Genomic DNA, 18734 nt, shown 5'->3' on the forward strand with positions numbered 1-18734 from the left:
ACACACACACACACACACACACACAAACCCGAACACATAATACACACACAAACAACTTACAAACAAACACAAACACACACACACAAACAAACAAACACAAACACACACTCACACACACACAAACACACATACATGCACATAAAATAAGCCAACTGAAAGGTCAGCTCACACTGACAAGCGAGCACCAGCGTTAGCCTAAATTACCCAGGTTCGTTTCAAAGCACAAACAAAAACATTTTGCATCAAGGTCAACAACAGAAAGGTGTTTTAGTTTTAGTAAGGTTTTACGGCGCTCACAACAGCATAATAAGGTCATATGAACGCCAAGAGTGGATGTCAACAGAGAAGTCCAAACGGGGGACCATGCTTACTCTGCTCACCTCTCTCGCCTCAACAGCCCAAGGTCTTTTTTTTTTATAGTAGAGGGTTTTAGTAGTTTTACGGCGCTCGCAACTGCATAAGGTCATATGAGCGCCAAGGGGTGGGTGTCAACAGAGAAGTCTACAGAGAATCAGACTTAGACTGCTCACCTCTCTAGCTTCAACAGCTTCGACTATCGAGGCACCCCGGAAATAGCAGTTCACAAGAGAGTGACAAACCAAACATACAAAAGAAGTAGAGGAAAAAATGACAAAAGTAGTAAGGATGAGGACAGAAAAAAGCAGAAATGTGTTTGACATCCACACAGTGTCATATTTCATTTAGGTTAAACTACCCTAGGTGCAACCATTTTCACTTTCTTTGAAATAAAGCAGGAGAATGAAAAAAAAATAGATCACCTTCCTTTGGGTTGTCTGTTGACTAATAATCAACTTCCTTTTTTATTCACCCTTTTATTGAAGCTGGTTGGAACACTTATTTTAGAAAAATGTGTTGAAAAACTTGGTTTGTGAGATTTTTAGGTAAATTGTTCAAGGGGAGATTTGTAAAAAAAAGATAGTTTCAGTTTTCAATGCTGTTATTTTCTTCAAGAAGAGTCATTTATTATTTGTCTCCGATTGTGGCATTTGCAGGACAAAAGACAGCGGAATGCCGGTGGGTGCACCAAGGGCATGGCGAAATCACCCAAGACCTGTACAATGTATGCAATCAGGCTGGTTGCGGGTTGGGCATGGTGATTTGTTATACGGACCAAGATGCAACAACCTCTTGGGTCATGCTAGAATAACTCTATCAAACCTCTGCTTATGGTTAGTTACAATTATTATAATTTATATTTCTAGCTTGTACTACTGTACAAAAGGACCCCCCCCCCCCACACACACACTAACCGCCCCCGAAAAAACTCACTCCATAGTTGATTCTGTGGAGTTATACACTTAACACTTTACTTGCAGTGGGATCAACATTATTTCAAATAAACCCAAAGGTCAGTCTAGAAAACACTAAGTGAAAAAAAAACAACCCCGCACATACTGAAGAGATATTCAGATCCGGAATTTGTTCTTATCTTACGAGCATTACATTCTTTGAATTCAACACACATACGTAGTGTTCATATTCATAGTGTAGAATTCGCATAGAAATAAAAAAATTGGCATCAACAAGGTGAGATATAATTAAATTGTTGTTCTGTGCAACTTCATCAAAATCAAACTCTGCAGAACACTGACAAAAGCTGTTGCGTAGGCCTATTTTTAAAAAGAGCGGTCAAAAATTTGTGGAGAAACTTATTGACAAATATTTCCCAAACTATCGAACATAAACTCTCCAGCTTTTGCACAATGACCTTTATCAACTTGTCTTAACAGTAGATCAATATTTTTATGAACACCTACCAGTTAGCTGTGTTCTAGAAAATTTCTTATTAATAAACACTAATATAAAAACCCAACCAAATGGGTGGTTTCTACTAATTAGAAGGTTTACAACTGGGGCAATGCTGATTTTTTTTTCTTATTGTGACACTATCTTGTTTTGAGAAGATTTCGAGCCAAAAATGTGTGCACTATACAACGAATTTCTTGTAACAAGTATGGCCAATAAAAAGTGTCATTGGTGATCTGTGACGTAGGCTATATGCGAACGCAAAATGTGTGTGAGAAGCAGGAAGTGCTGTAAATAATCCCATTTTCCGCGTGATGGAGATTTACAGCATTTTATATCAGCTTATGAAGAAATTGTTGTGGAAAAATATGATTTAGTTAACACAAATTGATACAAACTGCTGTGCAAAGCATGGATAACATTGATTCACCCATTAAATAGATATTTGAGGATAAGTTGGGCCACGAATTTTTGACCGCACAGTGTAATCTCTGTTAAAGAGGAAGTGCGCCGTCACATGTGCTGAATGTGCGTGCCTTCACACGACCGCAGATTCTTCTCGACACACAAATACATCTAAATTGTGTCGATGTGAAGGCATAAAACACCTGCATTAAAAAAAACTACAAACAAGCAAAAAACCCACGTCACAGAAATAGCAAATTCAGAACTTTTAAAAATATCTACTCGCTAAATAAAACAGGCTGAAAGGGAACTCACAATCAATAAAATCACACACATCGAATCTTTAAAAATCTTTTCATTTGTTGAACTGTGCAGCCTCATTTTACTTGTTCCATAGCTTCAAAGGAAATTTTTAGTTTTAGTAAGAGTTTTACAGCAAAAAGAAGGAGGGAAGATAAAGATGATAGATGTTTGAAAGGAAAGAAGGAGCAAAGTACACCACAACACCCGCCAATCACCCACCAACCACCCACCAAAATAAATTGATTGAGGAAAAATTAAAGAAATGAGTTCAGACAAGACAATGTGTATAAATTTTTAATGGATTACAATTACAATTGCACGCATTTCAGACAGACGGAAAAAGTAATAAATTACATTCACAAAACTATTAAAACATCATGGAGAATAAGAACAAATGTACAACCAAGCCAGCCATGAAGGAACAGTAGGATTAGGATACCAACATTTTCAGTGGTGCTGTTAGGCTCTTTGTGGTTGAACACAGAAGACATGAGCTTGATTCCTGAGAGGATATTACAGTGGAATCCTGTTATAACGAGAGGGAGGGGACCGGAGCAAAATGTCCGTTATAGCAGGATTTTCGCTATAAGGGATCCAGTAATAAATTCAAGGGAAACTGTAAAGTAGGCCTAATCTATGAGTTTGGTGTTCTGTTTATTTCCTTTTGCTATCTCCCCTGATGATGATTTTATTTCAACATGACCTCAAGGTCTTACTTGATCAAAAATCGAATTAGGTTTTTTTTAAATCTAGCGCTACATCTAGCGATGTTGACTGGCAGCTCGGCATTGGCGATCAGAAAAAAGGGCACTGGGCTAACTCGCCCGCTGTTGCGCACGTCACACATTCGCTCCATCCATCAAATAACTGTGACCCCTCCATCGGAGAAGTGAGAGACATGGTAGTCCTAGATAATCTAAACTAGGCTTAGGCCCTACGCTGGCCTATCAAACGATGCGTTGTGCTTGTCTGCGCATGTTATACCCTCCCTACTCAGTCGCCCCGGCCTTCATTGCTGACACACATGGGCTCTCCCATTCTTTGTTTCGCTAGATTACCAACAAGTTTCTCAATTGGCGACGTTTTACATTACGTATAATTGGCCTATACGCTGTGCACAGCAGCAGGAATATCCCGCTATAACCGACTCGTGTGTTTGTCTGATCGCGCTATAGCAGTATTTTATTTACAAAGATAAAGAAGAGAAAAAACGGGGTTTTAGAATAGTGTCTTTATAACAGACTTCTCGTTTTTTCCGAACTCGTCATAAGTGGACTCCACTGTAAATGTTTCTTTACTGAGTATCGCTGTGCAAGGGAGTGGTGAATCCTGCACAACTCATTTTAGTTTTAGTAGAGGGTTGTTGTTTTTTTTTCATAGTAGAGGGTTTTACGACGCTCGCAACTGCATAAGATCATATGAGCGCCAAGGGGTGGGTGTCAACAGAGAAGTCTTTACAAGGAATCAGACTTACACTGCTCACCTCTCTAGCTTCAACAGCACAAGGTCTGCTTCGACTATCAAGGCACCCCAAAATACCAGGTCACAAGAGAGTGACAAACATACAAAAGAGGTAGAGGAAAATTACAATAGTTAGGATCGGGAAAGAAAAAGCAGCAGTTCCCTGTTGTAGATCAGGCACAGTTATGAGCGTGACATGATGAGTCAGCCCTTTATACTATGCTTGAACGAGAACTGTCCCCCCTTTGGGAATGGCCTAAAGACACTACAGTCAGTGGCACTGCCCCGAGGTAGTAGAGGATTTATAGTGCTCGCAACTGCATAAGGTCATATATATGAGTGCCAAAAGATTAGAGTAACAAACATAAATAAGAAGAAGCGGAGAAAAGGACAATAGATGTTTGATAGGAAAGAAGGAGCAAACCACACCAGAGTACCCGCCAACCACAACTCAGGTTTTGCTTTAAGAGGCAGAGTAGAAGAAGCCCACCTCCTAAATGTTTGAAATTATGTTAATGAAGGAGTAAAACACTACACATTTACGAGTACAATTACCATAGGATGACAATTGCTATTATTAAAAGTGACAATCCGGCTCTCATATTTCCACAAATCTTCTTCTTCTCAGCTTGCGGACTTGGCTTGTACTTTGCCATAGAAAATAATTGTGTGACATTATGTTGAAACCTGGCTCTCATCAAAATCAAAGAGGCTGACAATGTTTGGGGGGTTGGGGGTATTATTTTTCTTTTTTTTTTTAAGGGGTGGGGGGGGGGCTTAATACTTTTCATGTCCATTTAAAAACATATACAGTTAAAGATGGGTAACTCGAATTAGTCAGGGATTAGAAATTGTGTTCGAGATTTCTGTAATTCATCATGTCAATGAAAACCCCAAATACAAAGAAATAAAGAGAAAATCAAGGGAGGTAAAAAAATTTAAACATTAGCTCCCATGATTGGCGTGTTGACAGTGTGAAAGCAAGAAGAAAGAAAGTGGAAAGCAGAAAATCTCATGTGTGCACAGCTGACTCTATGTCATTCCTTTCTTCTAATTTCATTGGCTTACAGAAAGTTAAAGCCCTTGCCATCCGCACCATGCGCGTCCCACAGCATGATTGCACGCATGCGAGCCACTCATGCGGTGCGGTCAGCATCACTCCCGACCCCCCTTCCCTGTCCCCATCCCCCCTTCCTCCAACCTCTCGTGTTGAGACAAGGACCACATTTTTGCTGTCACAATAACAATGTAATACCTACCAGCGGCCACAAAAGCTGTAAAGCCGGGTCTTTAGTTGAGAATGCGAAGGGAGTTTGCGAGGCGTGGTGACAAAAAGACTTACATGTACTTCTCGTAATCCACACATGGAGATGTTGGCCAAAATTCGACATTAGGGTCAAATTTTTAGATTTCCTATTGATGCCATATTTTTAAAGTTTAACAAGCCTTTTACTTTTGTTATTTCATACTTATAAATTGTACCTATTTCACCTATAAGTGGGATGTTTTTTTCCCATAGGGCTCAAAACGGAGAAGTTCTCACTTTGTCAGCACGGCTCACACTTATTTGATATTCGAGGGTTTCGTGTTCTGGGTGTTCGGGAACTCCATGAAGTAAATACAAAGAAAACATAGGGGCTGAAACGAGACTGAACATCATATTCGAAATACCTGAGAATCTGATTTTCATGTTTGAGATTTGTGGACTCTACTGTACGTGTGGATTTTACTGAAAAAGGCTGATCAAAGATGCAAAAAAAGTATATTTTCCAGTTAATAGCGCCACCATAAATTGTTCCCAAATGTTTTTTTTCTGAATACAGTCATCTTCCCTATCATGCCAGCCTCTAGGATGACTTTACAGAGTTTGTAACCTCTCCCATGCCTATCACCTATTGCCATTGAGAAAAACTAGAACACAGATATACTGAAATGCACCCATGAGCATTGCAAGAAATGCTATACCATGTAAAACCACCATGAGCGAAGAATACACAGCCGAAATTAACCTCTCCGCTCTCCGCACTCGTGTGTCATTGTAACGAAAACTTTTTTTAAAAGCCCATATTAAATTCTGGCCATAACTAAACACAGGTGTGTCTAATATGTCCACATCACCATTACAACAATCACATTGTACCAGAAATTTTTTCTCAAGAACAACAAGAGTTCTGTTCAGAGACAAAAGTGGTCCAAGATATGAAAATAATAAATAGCACCATACAATTAACGTTTAACTTCAGAGAAAAAACTTCTTTAAAACATTTGAGCTTTTTTTTAAAAAGATCCAGCAGCACAAGTTGTGAATTTATTGATATTATTGAGAGCACAATTTCGGAAAAGATAGAACAAGGAAACATAAAACAGAAGATGGTGATTTATAGTTAAAGCAGAGACAAGGATAATTTTAATTGAGACCCAAGACAGATGATTTTTAGTAAAAACATTTTTTTCAATGTAGTTGGTTCCCCCCCCCCCCTCCATCAACACTATTTAGATCAGTTAGGAGGTGGGCTTTGACCCTGTGTGTCAGAGCCAACCCAACCTGAGAGGGATATTACATCCAAGCAGAGAAACACAAAGACACTCGCTAAAAATTCTTTCAACTTAGGACTCACACTCGACTCAGGCCTCCTGTGCGAGACAATGAAGCACTTAACTTTTACAGCACAGACACCAGTTTAAAACAGAGACCTAGTTAATTATAGTAAAAACAGAGACGAGAGTGACTCCTACTTAAAACAGAGGTGAGGGTACATTCTAGTAATAACATAAATTTTGTTGATTTACAGAAAAAACAGAGACACTGATGATTTCTAGGCTCATGACATGCCACTTTGATCCTCCCAGCTCACACTGTAACTGCTACTACTGAAATTATAATCGGAAGCAATCTCCATGGTAACGCTCCGTGTCATGTTCGTGGGAATGTGCTGATTCTGTTGACCTTGAATCACTGCCGCTTGCAGTAGCACAGCATGTTGAGCAGGATCCTGAGTTCTTGTGTTTTGGGGGATGACAGCTCTTGTATTGTTCTGTGGCATTCTCTCTGGATGCGTGCCCGAGCGGATGCCTGCTTGTGTTGGAGGTCGTGGGAGCTGCAGTGGGGAGTGCAGCAATGTTTGGTGATGGGGTTGTTGCAGAACGATTTGGGTAGTCGGAGGAACAGACAGAGGGGGAAGAGAAGGAGGAGGAGGGGCAAGTGGTAAAGAGAGACTAGAAGAGGACAGATCTACATGGTGGTGATGGGGTAGTAGGAGCGAGTGTGAGAGTGGTTGCGGAAGGGATGGGGGTGGGGGCGGCTTAGATATCTGCACTGACAAATCTTGATGAGGAGGAGGAGGAGGAGGAGTAGGAAGAGGAGGAAGAAGCTTCATGGCTGCAGCGGCTTGATACTGAGGCAGATGTGGCTGGGGTACAGAGAGACTGGACGGTGTTGACACTGCAGGCTGAGGGTCTGATGATGGGCAGGCAGTAACAACAGGAATTTCACCCTGACCTGCAGAGAAAGAGAAATTTATGAGAGTACAAGCATATATAAGATAAGATAAGATAAGATAATACTTTATTATCCCAGAGGAAAATTTTTCTTGGCTGTACAGGACCGTAAAAACACATGCAGGTATACATTAAAAAATCTAAATTATATATTACCCTCATCAAAATTCAACATGAAAAGAGAAGTAAAGCTGACAAAATGTACATATCACATCAGATGCATCATTCAACCACATGCAGGAATTTGATTACAACACCTCTGGAGTTATATACTAGTAGATACATACTCTAAAGAGCAATAGACATTATGCTTATTCTGACAATAGTCTTATGCTAGATGGTAAAAATCTTCTTTTATATCTGTCTTTCCTTGTTTTTGGAGGTACATATCTGCCCCTGCGGGATCTTACAATTTGTGTGGAAAGTGGGTTTGATGGGTCGTTTATAATGCTTTTTATATTTTTCATAATTGTGGTGTTATACATTTCATCAATTCTAGTAAAATCATATCTAGAGATCTTGCTGGCTTTCTTAATGGTTCTGTCAAATTATTCTTTATCTTTCACCTTACAATTCCCAGCCCAGCAGCAAATACAAAATAATGGCACACTTTCAGTCATAGAATGGTACAGCAGGGACATAATCTTATTATCAACACGGAAACTTCTTAATTTCCTTAAAAGGAACATTCTTTGATTTACACACACACATATTCTGTCTGTGTGTGTGCATTTAGAGTGTGTCTGTGTGTGTGTGTGTGCATGTGTGTATGTTTGTGTTGTAAGTATGCGTGTGTGAGTGTGTGTGTGTGTGCATGTGTGTGTGTGTGTGCAAGTGTCTATGCACGCATGTGTGTCTTGTAAGTGTATGTGTGTGTGTGTGTGTGTGTGTGTGTGTGTGTGTGTGTGTGTGTGTGTGTGTGTGTGTGTGTGTGTGTGTGTGCGTGCATGTCTGCGCACGCATGCTCATGAGTATGCATTCGTGTATCTCATAAGTGTGTGTGCATGTAAGTGAGTGTGTGTGTGTGTGTGTGTGTGTGTGTATGTATGTGTGTGTGTATGTGTGTGTGTGTGTGTGTGTGTGTGTGTGTGTATGTATGTGTGTGTGTGTGTGTGTGTGTGTGTGTGTGTGTGTGTGTGTGTGTGTGCATGTAAGTGAGTGTGTGTGTGTGTGTGTGTGTGTATGTATGTGTGTGTGTGTGTGTGTGTGTATGTATGTGTGTGTGTGTGTGTGTGTGTGTGTGTATGTGTGTGTGTGTGTGTGTGTGTGTGCGTGTGTGTATGTGTGTGTGTGTGTGTGAGTGAGTGAGTGTGCTTACCCTTTCCAGCATCACAGACTTTTTCCACATAATAAAATTCATAGGTTCTTACACTAAAGATGGGGAGAGAAAGAGTAAAGAGTGTCGTTCTCCTTTGAGAAACGAATGACCAATAATTTGACTATAAGACATGACAAAGGCAAGTCAACGTAACCAGTCAAAAGTATTGGCTATTCTGGCTGACCTCCATTTAAAACACGTGTGTACTGATTCATCAAAGTTAAGCTCTAAGCTGAGCATCCAGACTACATGAGCTAGAAAAAATGTCCACTGATTTATGAAAAAGGTATTGGAACAACTAACCACATCTAAAAATCACTTGTTTTAGTATGTCTTTTAGAACACTTGAAACACAATAGGGTCATATTATATAAGAGCTGAAGATTAGAGATTTAACAAGAGAATAACTAACACAAAAAAGGAGGGGAGATAAGGAAAACAGACGTTTGATAGGAAAGAAGGAGCAGACCACACCAGAGCACCAACCAACCACCCACAAAAATCCCTTGTCAAACATAACAAGTGACATATAAGAGTTAAAAAACGAACAAGCACCTTGTGTATCAGTTCCTTGTTTCCTGGCCTCTTTGCTGGCTTTGCATTTATGTCCGTAGGGGTTCCTGAAGGTCTTGCCACAGTGTTCGCATGTTTTGGAAAAGCCTTCATGTTGAGCCTTGTGTCCTCTGAGAGATAGAGGGGTGGTGTACACCTTTCCACAGCCCTCCACATCACACACAAACTTTTGACCTAGAGTAAAAAAGACATGGCCTATAAGGAGCGAACCAGTTAAGGCAGATAATGCTGCATCACTTTCATATCAACACAAAACAGTACAAGTCAGCATAAATTATCAACTGGAAAACCTTGGAAGTTTTAGGTCAAACTTTCTCGTAGCTGCGTCAAGGTAGATAGAAATTAAACTATTGATTAAGAAATCAACAATTGCATTGTTGTTGTACATATTTCATTGCATATTATTTTAGTTTAGATGAACATATGTAACTCAAAAGGCTTCCACTTACTGGTTGTGCTGAGATATGTGACATCCCTAACAATTTCAACATTGACTTCACTGACGACACGAAATACACAATTCTGACCTACACAGTAAATTAAAAATTACAAGTGTAATTCATTTCAGTGTAAGCTTGAAGAATTCACTCCAAGGCTGTCTTGACGTGTCCACGGGACTCTCGAAAAGTACTAACCCCTCTGTTGGACCATGTTTCTTAGGTGTACACAAAGAGGCTAAATTGTGGTGTTGAGGAAAATAATAATACGTCAACTTTTCAATAGATTAGATGTATGCTAAGAATAGACGAGGGCGTGACGCTCCTGCAATATGAAAAATCCAAAAATATGCCACATCCTTGCAGGCTTTAAAGCTGAGGAAAAAAGTCGCAGTGTACAGCCTGACCTTCACAATATCCCTACTGTCTTGTTAGTCAAGGAGAAGGAAAAGAAGAAGGAGAAAAGGGAGGAACAGTAGCAGCAGCAGAAGAAGAAAAAGAAGAAGAAGAAGAAGAAGAAGAAGAAGAAAAAGAAGAAGAAGAGGAAGAGAAAGAAGAAGAAGAAGAAGAAGAAGAAGAAGAACTAGGAGGAGGAGAAGGAGGAGGAGGAGGAGAAGGAGGAGGAGGAGGAGGAGGAGGAGGAGGAGGAGGAGGAGGAGGAGGAGGAGGAGGAGGAGGAGGAGGAGGAGGAGGAGGAGGAGAAGAAGAAGAAGAAGAAGAAGAAGAAGAAGAAGAAGAAGAAGAAGAAGAAGAAGAAGAAGAAGAAGAAGAAGAAGAAGAAGAAGAAATTGTAAAGGTCTGACCTGAATGTTTTCTCATGTGACCTTTGAGCCCAGTATGGGTGGCAAACTGGGCCCCGCACTGCTTGCAGGGGTATGGTTTCTCTTTGGTGTGGGATGGCATGTGCCGACGAAGCTCAGAGCCACTGATAAAACCTTTGCTGCAGAAATTGCATTTAAAAGGCCAAGTACCTGAAATAGTAAAAAAAAAATCATCAGTAAAGAAGACAAAAGACCAAGCACCTGAAATAGTAACACAAGGCCATCATTACAGAAGAAAAGTTGTTGAGTACAGTACAAAGTCTACAGAAATTAAATATCAGTTTAGAAACACAAATAATTTGAAACGCAAATTACCTGAAATAGTATCATAAGAATATTGTCCCTTTAGAAAAATATGAGTGCAAACAGAAAAGTCTAGAGAATTTTTTACTTCAAACTACAAATAAGAATTATTTACAAAGTCAATTTGGCTCATGACCTATCTGTGGAATCTATGACAGGAGTGCTCAGCACAAGCCCAATACAGTGGAGTCCACTTATAACGAGTCCAGAAAAACCGAGAAGTCTGTTATAAAGGCACTATTCTAAAACCCCGTTTTTTTCTCCTCTTTACCTTTGTAAATAAAATACTGCTATAGCGCTATCAGACACACTCGCGAGTCGGTTATAGTGGAATATTGCTGCTGCTGTGCACATGGCATAACCAATTATACATAATGCAAGACCTCGCCAGTTGAGAAACTTGTTGCTGATCTTGCGAAACAAAGAATAGGAGAGCCCATGTGCGTCAACAATGAAGGCCGGAACAACGGAGTAGGGAGGGTGTGGCATGCGCGCAGACAAGCAGAACGCATCGCGTGATAGGCCAGTTTAGATTATCAAGGCCTGCCATGCCTCTCACTTCTCCGATGCCGGGATGGAGAGGTCACAGCAATGTGATGGCTGGAGTGAATGTGTGACATGTGCAAGCAGACAGAATGCACCACCGGGTGGGGTGGGGTGGGGGGAAAACACAGTGGGCGAGTTAGCCCAGAGCCCTTTCTTTGTGATCGCCAACGCCGAACTGTCAGTCCACATCGCTAGATCTAGCGCTAAAGAAACAAAGCTGATTCGATTTTTCATCAAGTAAGACCTAGAGGTCATGTTGAAACAAAATCATCACAGGGGAGATAGCAAAAGGAGAAACAGAACACCATACTCATAGATTAGGCCTACTTAACAGTTTCCCTTGAATTTATTACTGGATCCCTTATAGCGAGAATCCTGCTATAACGGACATTTTGCTTCGTCCCCTCCCTCTCGTTATAACAGGATTCCAATGTAATGTCTCTTTAGAATGTGTTTGGAAATGTCTTAACAGGTTGTCATATTTTCAAAGACACTCAGGCTTTGGAAGTGGCCAAATTTTGGCAGCCATTTTCTCGCATATTTTACTGCTGAAACCAGGTGACCCCCACTTCCTTCAATTATATATTGACTTCCACTTGAGATAGATAGGTATTTTTTTCAACACAAAGCGGACAAATTAACAAACTTTAAGATGATACCAATAACTCCACATGCCCAAAAACTGACTAGCGCCTGATTCCATCATGTCAGGACACAAAATTACTCTCGGACTACCTTAACATCTTTTGGCTTCTCTTTTGCCAGAGGCAGCCAAATATACCCAAAGTGATAGTTCAGGTATATGATCATAAATAACACAGAAATCAGATGCTTCAGTCTCAGAGTGAATAAACAATTAAAAATAACGTACCTATGTTGTGAATTTTTAGTATGTGGAATCGCAAACCATTCACAGTTCCATAACGCACTCCGCAGTGTTTGCACACATGAGCCTTTTCCTTCTTGTGAATCAACATGTGTCGCTTCAAATGATTATGACGGAATTTTTTGCCACACTCTGGACATACGTACTCTGAAAATATAATAGTGACAGAAAATACATCCATGCCAGAAAATACATTGGAGACAGAAAAAGCAAAGGATTCCTTTCATTCATTTTTCAACACTGCCTAATATTACTACAGCGAATAATGCCTTTCTAAATATTCCTGACAAAAAGAAAGATCTTTTCTACAAAAACATTATTACACAAATTATATGTTTCTGAGAGACACCTTTACGACTAACATTCTACCCATAAGCCAACAAAGAGGAGAAAAAAAACCCCAAAGTAGCTCAAGAAAAACAAACAACAGATGAAAATAGATTGGTTTACAAAAACAAACAAAAACTTAGGATACATACTGAAATCAAGATCATTCTGAAACAGAATCACGGTTTAGTGATAAATTCCGAAAAATCAGCAAACCCAAAAGAGTGGGAGGTTGGTGGGTGCTCTGGTGTGGTTTGCTCCTTCTTTCCTATCAAACATCTATCGTCCTTATCGCTCCTTCTTCTTTTTAGTGTATGTTACTCTCTTGTAACACATTTATTTCTCTGCACTTATTTGACCTTATTGTGTTACAAGTGCCGTAAAACGCTTATGAAAAAACCCAAAAGATCAGTTCTAATAACCAAAATGAATTCTTACCAGATTTTTCCACATGCTTCTTCATGTGGCTTGCCAGGTTGCTGTCTAGTTTGAAAGTCATGTTGCACTTGGCACACACCCACGACCTCAGAGCATCCATCGCAGGAATGCTGATAACATGCCGCATCAAATGTCGCTTCAGAAAGTGGAAGTTCGTGAACAAGCTGTCACATGTTTCCCACGGACATTTATATTTACCTCCTGTAGGAATGAAAGTATACTCCATTGTGTGAGTGTCAAGAGAAGTGCATTTGATTGCTTTGAATTCATCATTAAATATTAACGTGCAAGTGCTCGATATTCTTTTAAAATGTTAAAAAGGCACTAAAAAACAGATTTGAATGTAACAGCTCTTCCTTTTTTCATATGATTTTAACACATTATCAGAAACGGAACATCCTATTTTTAAGCTGGAGTAGCTTGCATCCTTCAGGACACAGAGCCAAGATGGAATCTTCCATGCTGATAACAAAAATTTACACACCCCTTTAACTTACACCTCAATTTACCACTAACCAATCCATAACTCCTTGTGTGCCAGACACACTGAAATTTTACATTACCTAATGGTGATTTAAGTGTAAGAAATTACTCAAGATGACACATACCATAATGAAACTTTCCATGCTTTGCCATGAGAAGTTGAGTCGGGAAGATTTTTTGGCAGTCGCGGTACTTGCAAGTCGTAGACATGCTGGTGTAGTGCTGTAGGAAGTGGTCATTGAAATCTTTCTCCAGACTGAAGCGCTGATGACAGCCACTCTCTTCACACACAAAAGCGGAGTCTTCTAGAGGGACTGAAACCAGGAACTCATATGGTTGATGTGGTTATTCTCGAACTGTTTAATTTTCATGACTAACGAGTGAAACTGATATTAATGATACACATTTATGGGTTCCTGGTAAAGAACAAGATAGTAGAGGTTTTCGAAGAGCATCTGAGCAGAAACGAGTGGCGAACCATGATTTCTATTACAGATCTGGCACTTGAAGAAGAAGATGATACGCATTACTTGTAACAATTCCAAACCCTCACAAAAGTGATATGACCAACACAATGTAAAACAGAAAGAAAAACTCTATAAAACTGTCTGGTTTCAGCTGAGGCCATGTTTCAAAACAGACAGCAATAAAAATATTAGGCTACCTAATCTGTTTACCATTTATAAATTGGTTCCCAATCACTATTCTTTATTTCTAGAAATACAAGCAGATATCTGGAACTACAGAGTTCATCTTAGATAACATTATTTCATCTAACACTAAGCAGCAAAACTGTACATGAGTGAATGTTTCCAAGTGTGTGCAAATGGTACCTAAATTTGGTGGCTAATTCTAGTTTTCTGTGTCCACATCTGTCAGGATAAACAGATCCTGTTACAGGTGTCTATAAATCCCTGGCAATAAAATAGTACAGTAGTTTTAACATGAACACATCATTGCCATCATAAGAAAAAAGAGAAACTCAATGTTTTTTACTCATCCTGTTAAACAAGGTCAGAGTTACAAAGTTTTCTTTTGACAGTGACAACACGTTTCCTTCAGACTGGCTTCATTCAAATGTACTGAAGCCTATAAATATTTATTAGCTTTTTGTTTTAGTTAATTGTGAGCTCAACAAGACATAAGAAAAAGAAAATACTACTCTCAAGCTGTGGAGTTCGCTGCACACTTCCAAGGCACTGATGCATAAAACATGGGTAAATTCTCAAGAACTACTGACGACATGATAAGACAGGAGATGTTCACACCTGTGGCCTGAGAGTCATGCAACGCCATATGTCGATTGAGGCCGTGCTTGCTGCTGAAAACTCTGTCACAAAGATTGCACATGAAGTCAGAGCCAAAGCTGGCTTTCAGGGAGCGGCTGTGGGCAATCAGATGCTGCTTCAAGGTACCCATCGAGGAGAAGAATATGCCACAGTTGCGCCAGGAGCAAAGCATTCTGCCATCTATATTTTAAAGGAAAACAGCAGAGGTCATGAAATACATTGAGAACCACTTGAAGCTTTTTTCTGCTAACAGCAGGAGCCATAACTTGACAATGTTTAGAGAGCTGTGCAATTTTTAAGTTATCATACAGGAGCACAGTTTCACCAGCAAAAAATCTTATCAAGAAGGGACCGTTGAACTCTTTTTGTGAGTATATTTTTGTAATGATCACACGAATGGAGAAAAAATGACTTAACTCTCAATAAATATCCTCTAAAACACTGGTATTAAAAAGCATCTTTTTTTAAGTTTCATATTTATTTTCTTCCTCACAGTTGGAGACATAGACACCTTCGGCAGCTTTTTTTTTTTTTCAAGCACATAGTGAGTTCACACTTTACTTTTAACCCTATCCGTACGCCCTGGGGTCATTTTGCACCCCTGGGGTTGTATTCTTCACATTTTAGAATACTTCTAGAACGAAAATCTCTTTGAAACTTTCAGTATTTCTCAAAAAATCATTTTGACAGACTGCTACGCAAAGTGTACGGATCGGATTAACGAGTAAATTTCCTCTTTGGAAAGTGGTGGCACAGAGTTCCCCACGTTGTATGGATACGATAGTAAAACACGACGTACGGATAGGGTCAAACAAAATATATGGCAATAATAGTAAATGCACAGCATATCTTCTCACTTTGAAAATACTTAACTTCATCTATTGGAATCACTTACCATAATGCACTTTACTGTGCTTTGCTAATAACAGCTGGTCCTCAAAGGTTCTGCTGCAGCCTTCAAAGTCACACATAGATGGTTTCCGGCAATGTTTCCACAAATGGTTATCAAGATTCTTAAGAAGGTAAAAGGCCTCCTGGCAGTCTTCCACTTCACATTTATAAGGTGGGTTATCTGAAACAAGAAAAAAGTGGCAGTAGTCGATGACATTTGAATGCATCTGGTCTTTCCGATAAAAAATATTTCTCAATTTTTATTCAATGACAGTTTGTGATTAGGGCAGACAGATTCAATGTGCTTTGAAAGACCCCAACCACAGTCAATCCAACAACTACAAATGACAAAACTTGGCAGTGGAATATCAATGAACAATACACCTTCCAGGGCCTGCAACTTATCAATCACACCGTTCAGCGCACGCAGATAATACAATACAGATATATAAGAGCACCTTTGAAAAAAGCCTATTGCTGTCAAATAGGCTGGGGATGCTACTCTCTCGTGAAGAAATATAACATATCAGAACAAATCAATAGCACTATGAGTTGAAGAACATACAGCCCACAATCTCTGAAAACTATGAAGGTAATACAAATAAGACAAACAAAACCCCAAGAAACAGTGCAGTGAAATGACCAACCCCACCCCCTCCCCCCCTCAAAATTTGTGCTTTTTCTAATGCAGGACTTTTTTTTTTTTTTAGATAAAAAAAAAACAACCCTAACATCCAGCACAAATAATCTAACTGAAGCTCAGAATGGAACATTTCAGCATGAACTACTTTAAAAACTGCTTATACAGGGCTTATATTTCTTACAGCCCATTCCTAGAACTTTGAAATGATAATAAGAGCACTTCTGTTTTCTACCTTTGTGAGATACCACATGAGCTTGCCGGTCTGTCAAAGTGTCGAACTTCTCTTCACATCCTTTAAAGTGACAAGGAAAGGGAGCTTCCTGTTGAAAAAATTCAATTAATAAAGTCTATTAACAACAGAAAAGTGTCTGTTTTAAACAATACATGGCTCAAAACAAATGACACCAGCATTGGGAAAAAAAGATCAATAGTACCAGAAGCACAATAAAACCTTCCGCTTATGGACAAAAGAGATAAAATACTAAATTATATTAAAAGACAATTTTCAGATATGGTTTGTACTTAAAGCGCAGTGGTAATGCATAACAAAGACCTTGAAATACGCAGGGAAATAAAAATCTTTTATGAAGTTATGACGCATGTTCAGTTTAAGAATATCCTGATTTGTTTTCAAATTCTACAAAGAGCAGAGCTTGTGGGAAGGGGCCTTCTGTTTTCAATTTGTTGGGGACCTTTTTTTAAACATATCAAGCAATAACATTATCTTTTTCAATCTTCAAAGAATTTTAATTTGAAATCCATGTCTCTTAACCCTTGACAGTTTAAAATACAATATCTGACTATTATCACAATCCACCTAAATCACAGCTACAAGAAAAAAAATTCTCTGAAAAACCCTGATTTTTTCAAATTAAGTGCACAAAAGGACACCTACTATGAGTCAGACTTGTATTTATACATCCAATACACAATTCAAGCATATGTCACCACAGTAAGTATATTTCTAAACAGCTGCACAGACAACTCCGATTCAAATTCAGCATCATGTTTAAACTGGGACCGTTTGGGAACTTCATGACTACTTTACCAATGTTTGACCTCACCTCCTAAAAAAATGCTCAACCTATACCAGTAAGGAGGAATTACTGATCTCTCTATAAGTAACTGCTCTCTAAGAATTGTAAGGAAGGTGTAAGTATTGCATAGTAACCTTAACTCACTCAACCCTAGGCCTACACTTCCGGGTTGTCAGCTCTCCCTAGAGATTTTTACCACTTTTTGAAAAATTGAAAAAAATACTAAATTTTAACAAATCATACCCAAATTTGGTACATATGTTGTCCAAATCTCTATTTGTGTGCACTGTAAATTTCAATGCAAAATATGCCACAGTTTTTATGTAATACTCCATGGAAAAAGGTATATATACAGAGTCAAAAAGTAAACAAAATGAAACTCACCTTGTCAAAAGAATTCCATCTTCACAGGCACAACACAATGTAATAAGAGAATATTTTATGTTCTGTAGTGTGAGTGATGATGACTGATGTATGAAACTGAGTTGTGCTATCTTATTATTGTAATAGAAGCCCAAAATAACTGTGTAATCAATACAAATGAGCGGGTAAGGCAACACATGACACAACACATATAAAAGAAGTGTGTCTTTCATGGCAGAAAAAATGTTGTTCAGGCTCGTTCTCAGAATAAAAACTAGGCAGTAACCAAACAGTAGAGTAATTACATCAAAAGACAACAATTTGTTAGACCTTTTACAACAGAATATGTTATTTGTGTTATTATCTTCAACAATATAAGGAACGGGTTCCACTGAACAGAAGATATAGATGAACTTGGAAGAAAGAATGTTAGATTTTGTTAGTGTTGACAACAAATGCCATCATCATGCTGATGTAAACTAGCAAGAGAAGTCAAGGCAAAGGAAAAGATGAAAGTAAAAAATAAACAGTCCTACCTTGTCATAACAGGTAATCCTTTTTAGTGTGAAATATCTCAAAGCATGGTGCAGGACACAGAGCTTTCCCACAAGGCTCACACCAGAACTGTGTTTCCTTGCGCTGGCGATTGGTGGGTGCTGCTCCAAGAGGCTGTCCAGCTTTCCTCTTCCGTGCCGAACATACAAAGCAAACCCTAAATGGGTGTTCCTTCTGCGGGGTAGGTGGAAGCCACTTCGGAAAATGTCGCGCTGTCAGCCGGTTGAGGGATACTGCTTCGGCCTGTGCACCGTTGTTGGGTTGCGCACGATCTTGGAGGCGCTTTGCAACATAGTCCTCGGCCATCGCGTTCCCAGCACTAATAAGGAATTCCACCAAGTTCATGGTCTTGCCCTGCCTAGCCCTCATAGACTTGTTGTGTAGGATTTG

General features: G+C 39.3%; 2 protein-coding genes across 4 annotated transcripts in view; both read right to left on the minus strand.

The window, feature by feature from the left end:
- Positions 1 to 4698: 4698 nt before the first annotated feature.
- Positions 4699 to 18734, minus strand: part of LOC101848423 (zinc finger protein 91) — a 39071-nt gene continuing 25035 nt past the window's right edge. For all 3 annotated transcript variants that reach the window (XM_005094628.3, XM_005094629.3, XM_013080446.2), the window contains 9 exons: positions 16622 to 16709; positions 15751 to 15927; positions 14835 to 15035; positions 13692 to 13880; positions 13084 to 13284; positions 12304 to 12465; positions 10566 to 10733; positions 9308 to 9499; positions 4699 to 7435 (listed from right to left, as the gene is read on the minus strand). In XM_005094628.3, the coding sequence (XP_005094685.1) occupies positions 6759 to 7435; positions 9308 to 9499; positions 10566 to 10733; positions 12304 to 12465; positions 13084 to 13284; positions 13692 to 13880; positions 14835 to 15035; positions 15751 to 15927; positions 16622 to 16709 (2055 nt within the window). In that variant the 3' untranslated portion in view covers positions 4699 to 6758. The remainder of the gene's footprint in view (positions 7436 to 9307; positions 9500 to 10565; positions 10734 to 12303; positions 12466 to 13083; positions 13285 to 13691; positions 13881 to 14834; positions 15036 to 15750; positions 15928 to 16621; positions 16710 to 18734) is intronic.
- The window catches only part of LOC106011299 (piggyBac transposable element-derived protein 4), a gene marked incomplete in the record, with an annotated part of 3459 nt that continues 2287 nt past the window's right edge, over positions 17563 to 18734 (minus strand). Inside the window, 1 exon segment of the mRNA XM_013080448.2 lies at positions 17563 to 18734. Within this exon segment, the coding sequence (XP_012935902.1) occupies positions 18330 to 18734 (405 nt within the window).

This window comes from Aplysia californica, unplaced genomic scaffold (genome assembly GCF_000002075.1).
Source record: "Aplysia californica isolate F4 #8 unplaced genomic scaffold, AplCal3.0 scaffold00086, whole genome shotgun sequence".
NCBI lineage: Eukaryota > Metazoa > Mollusca > Gastropoda > Aplysiida > Aplysiidae > Aplysia > Aplysia californica.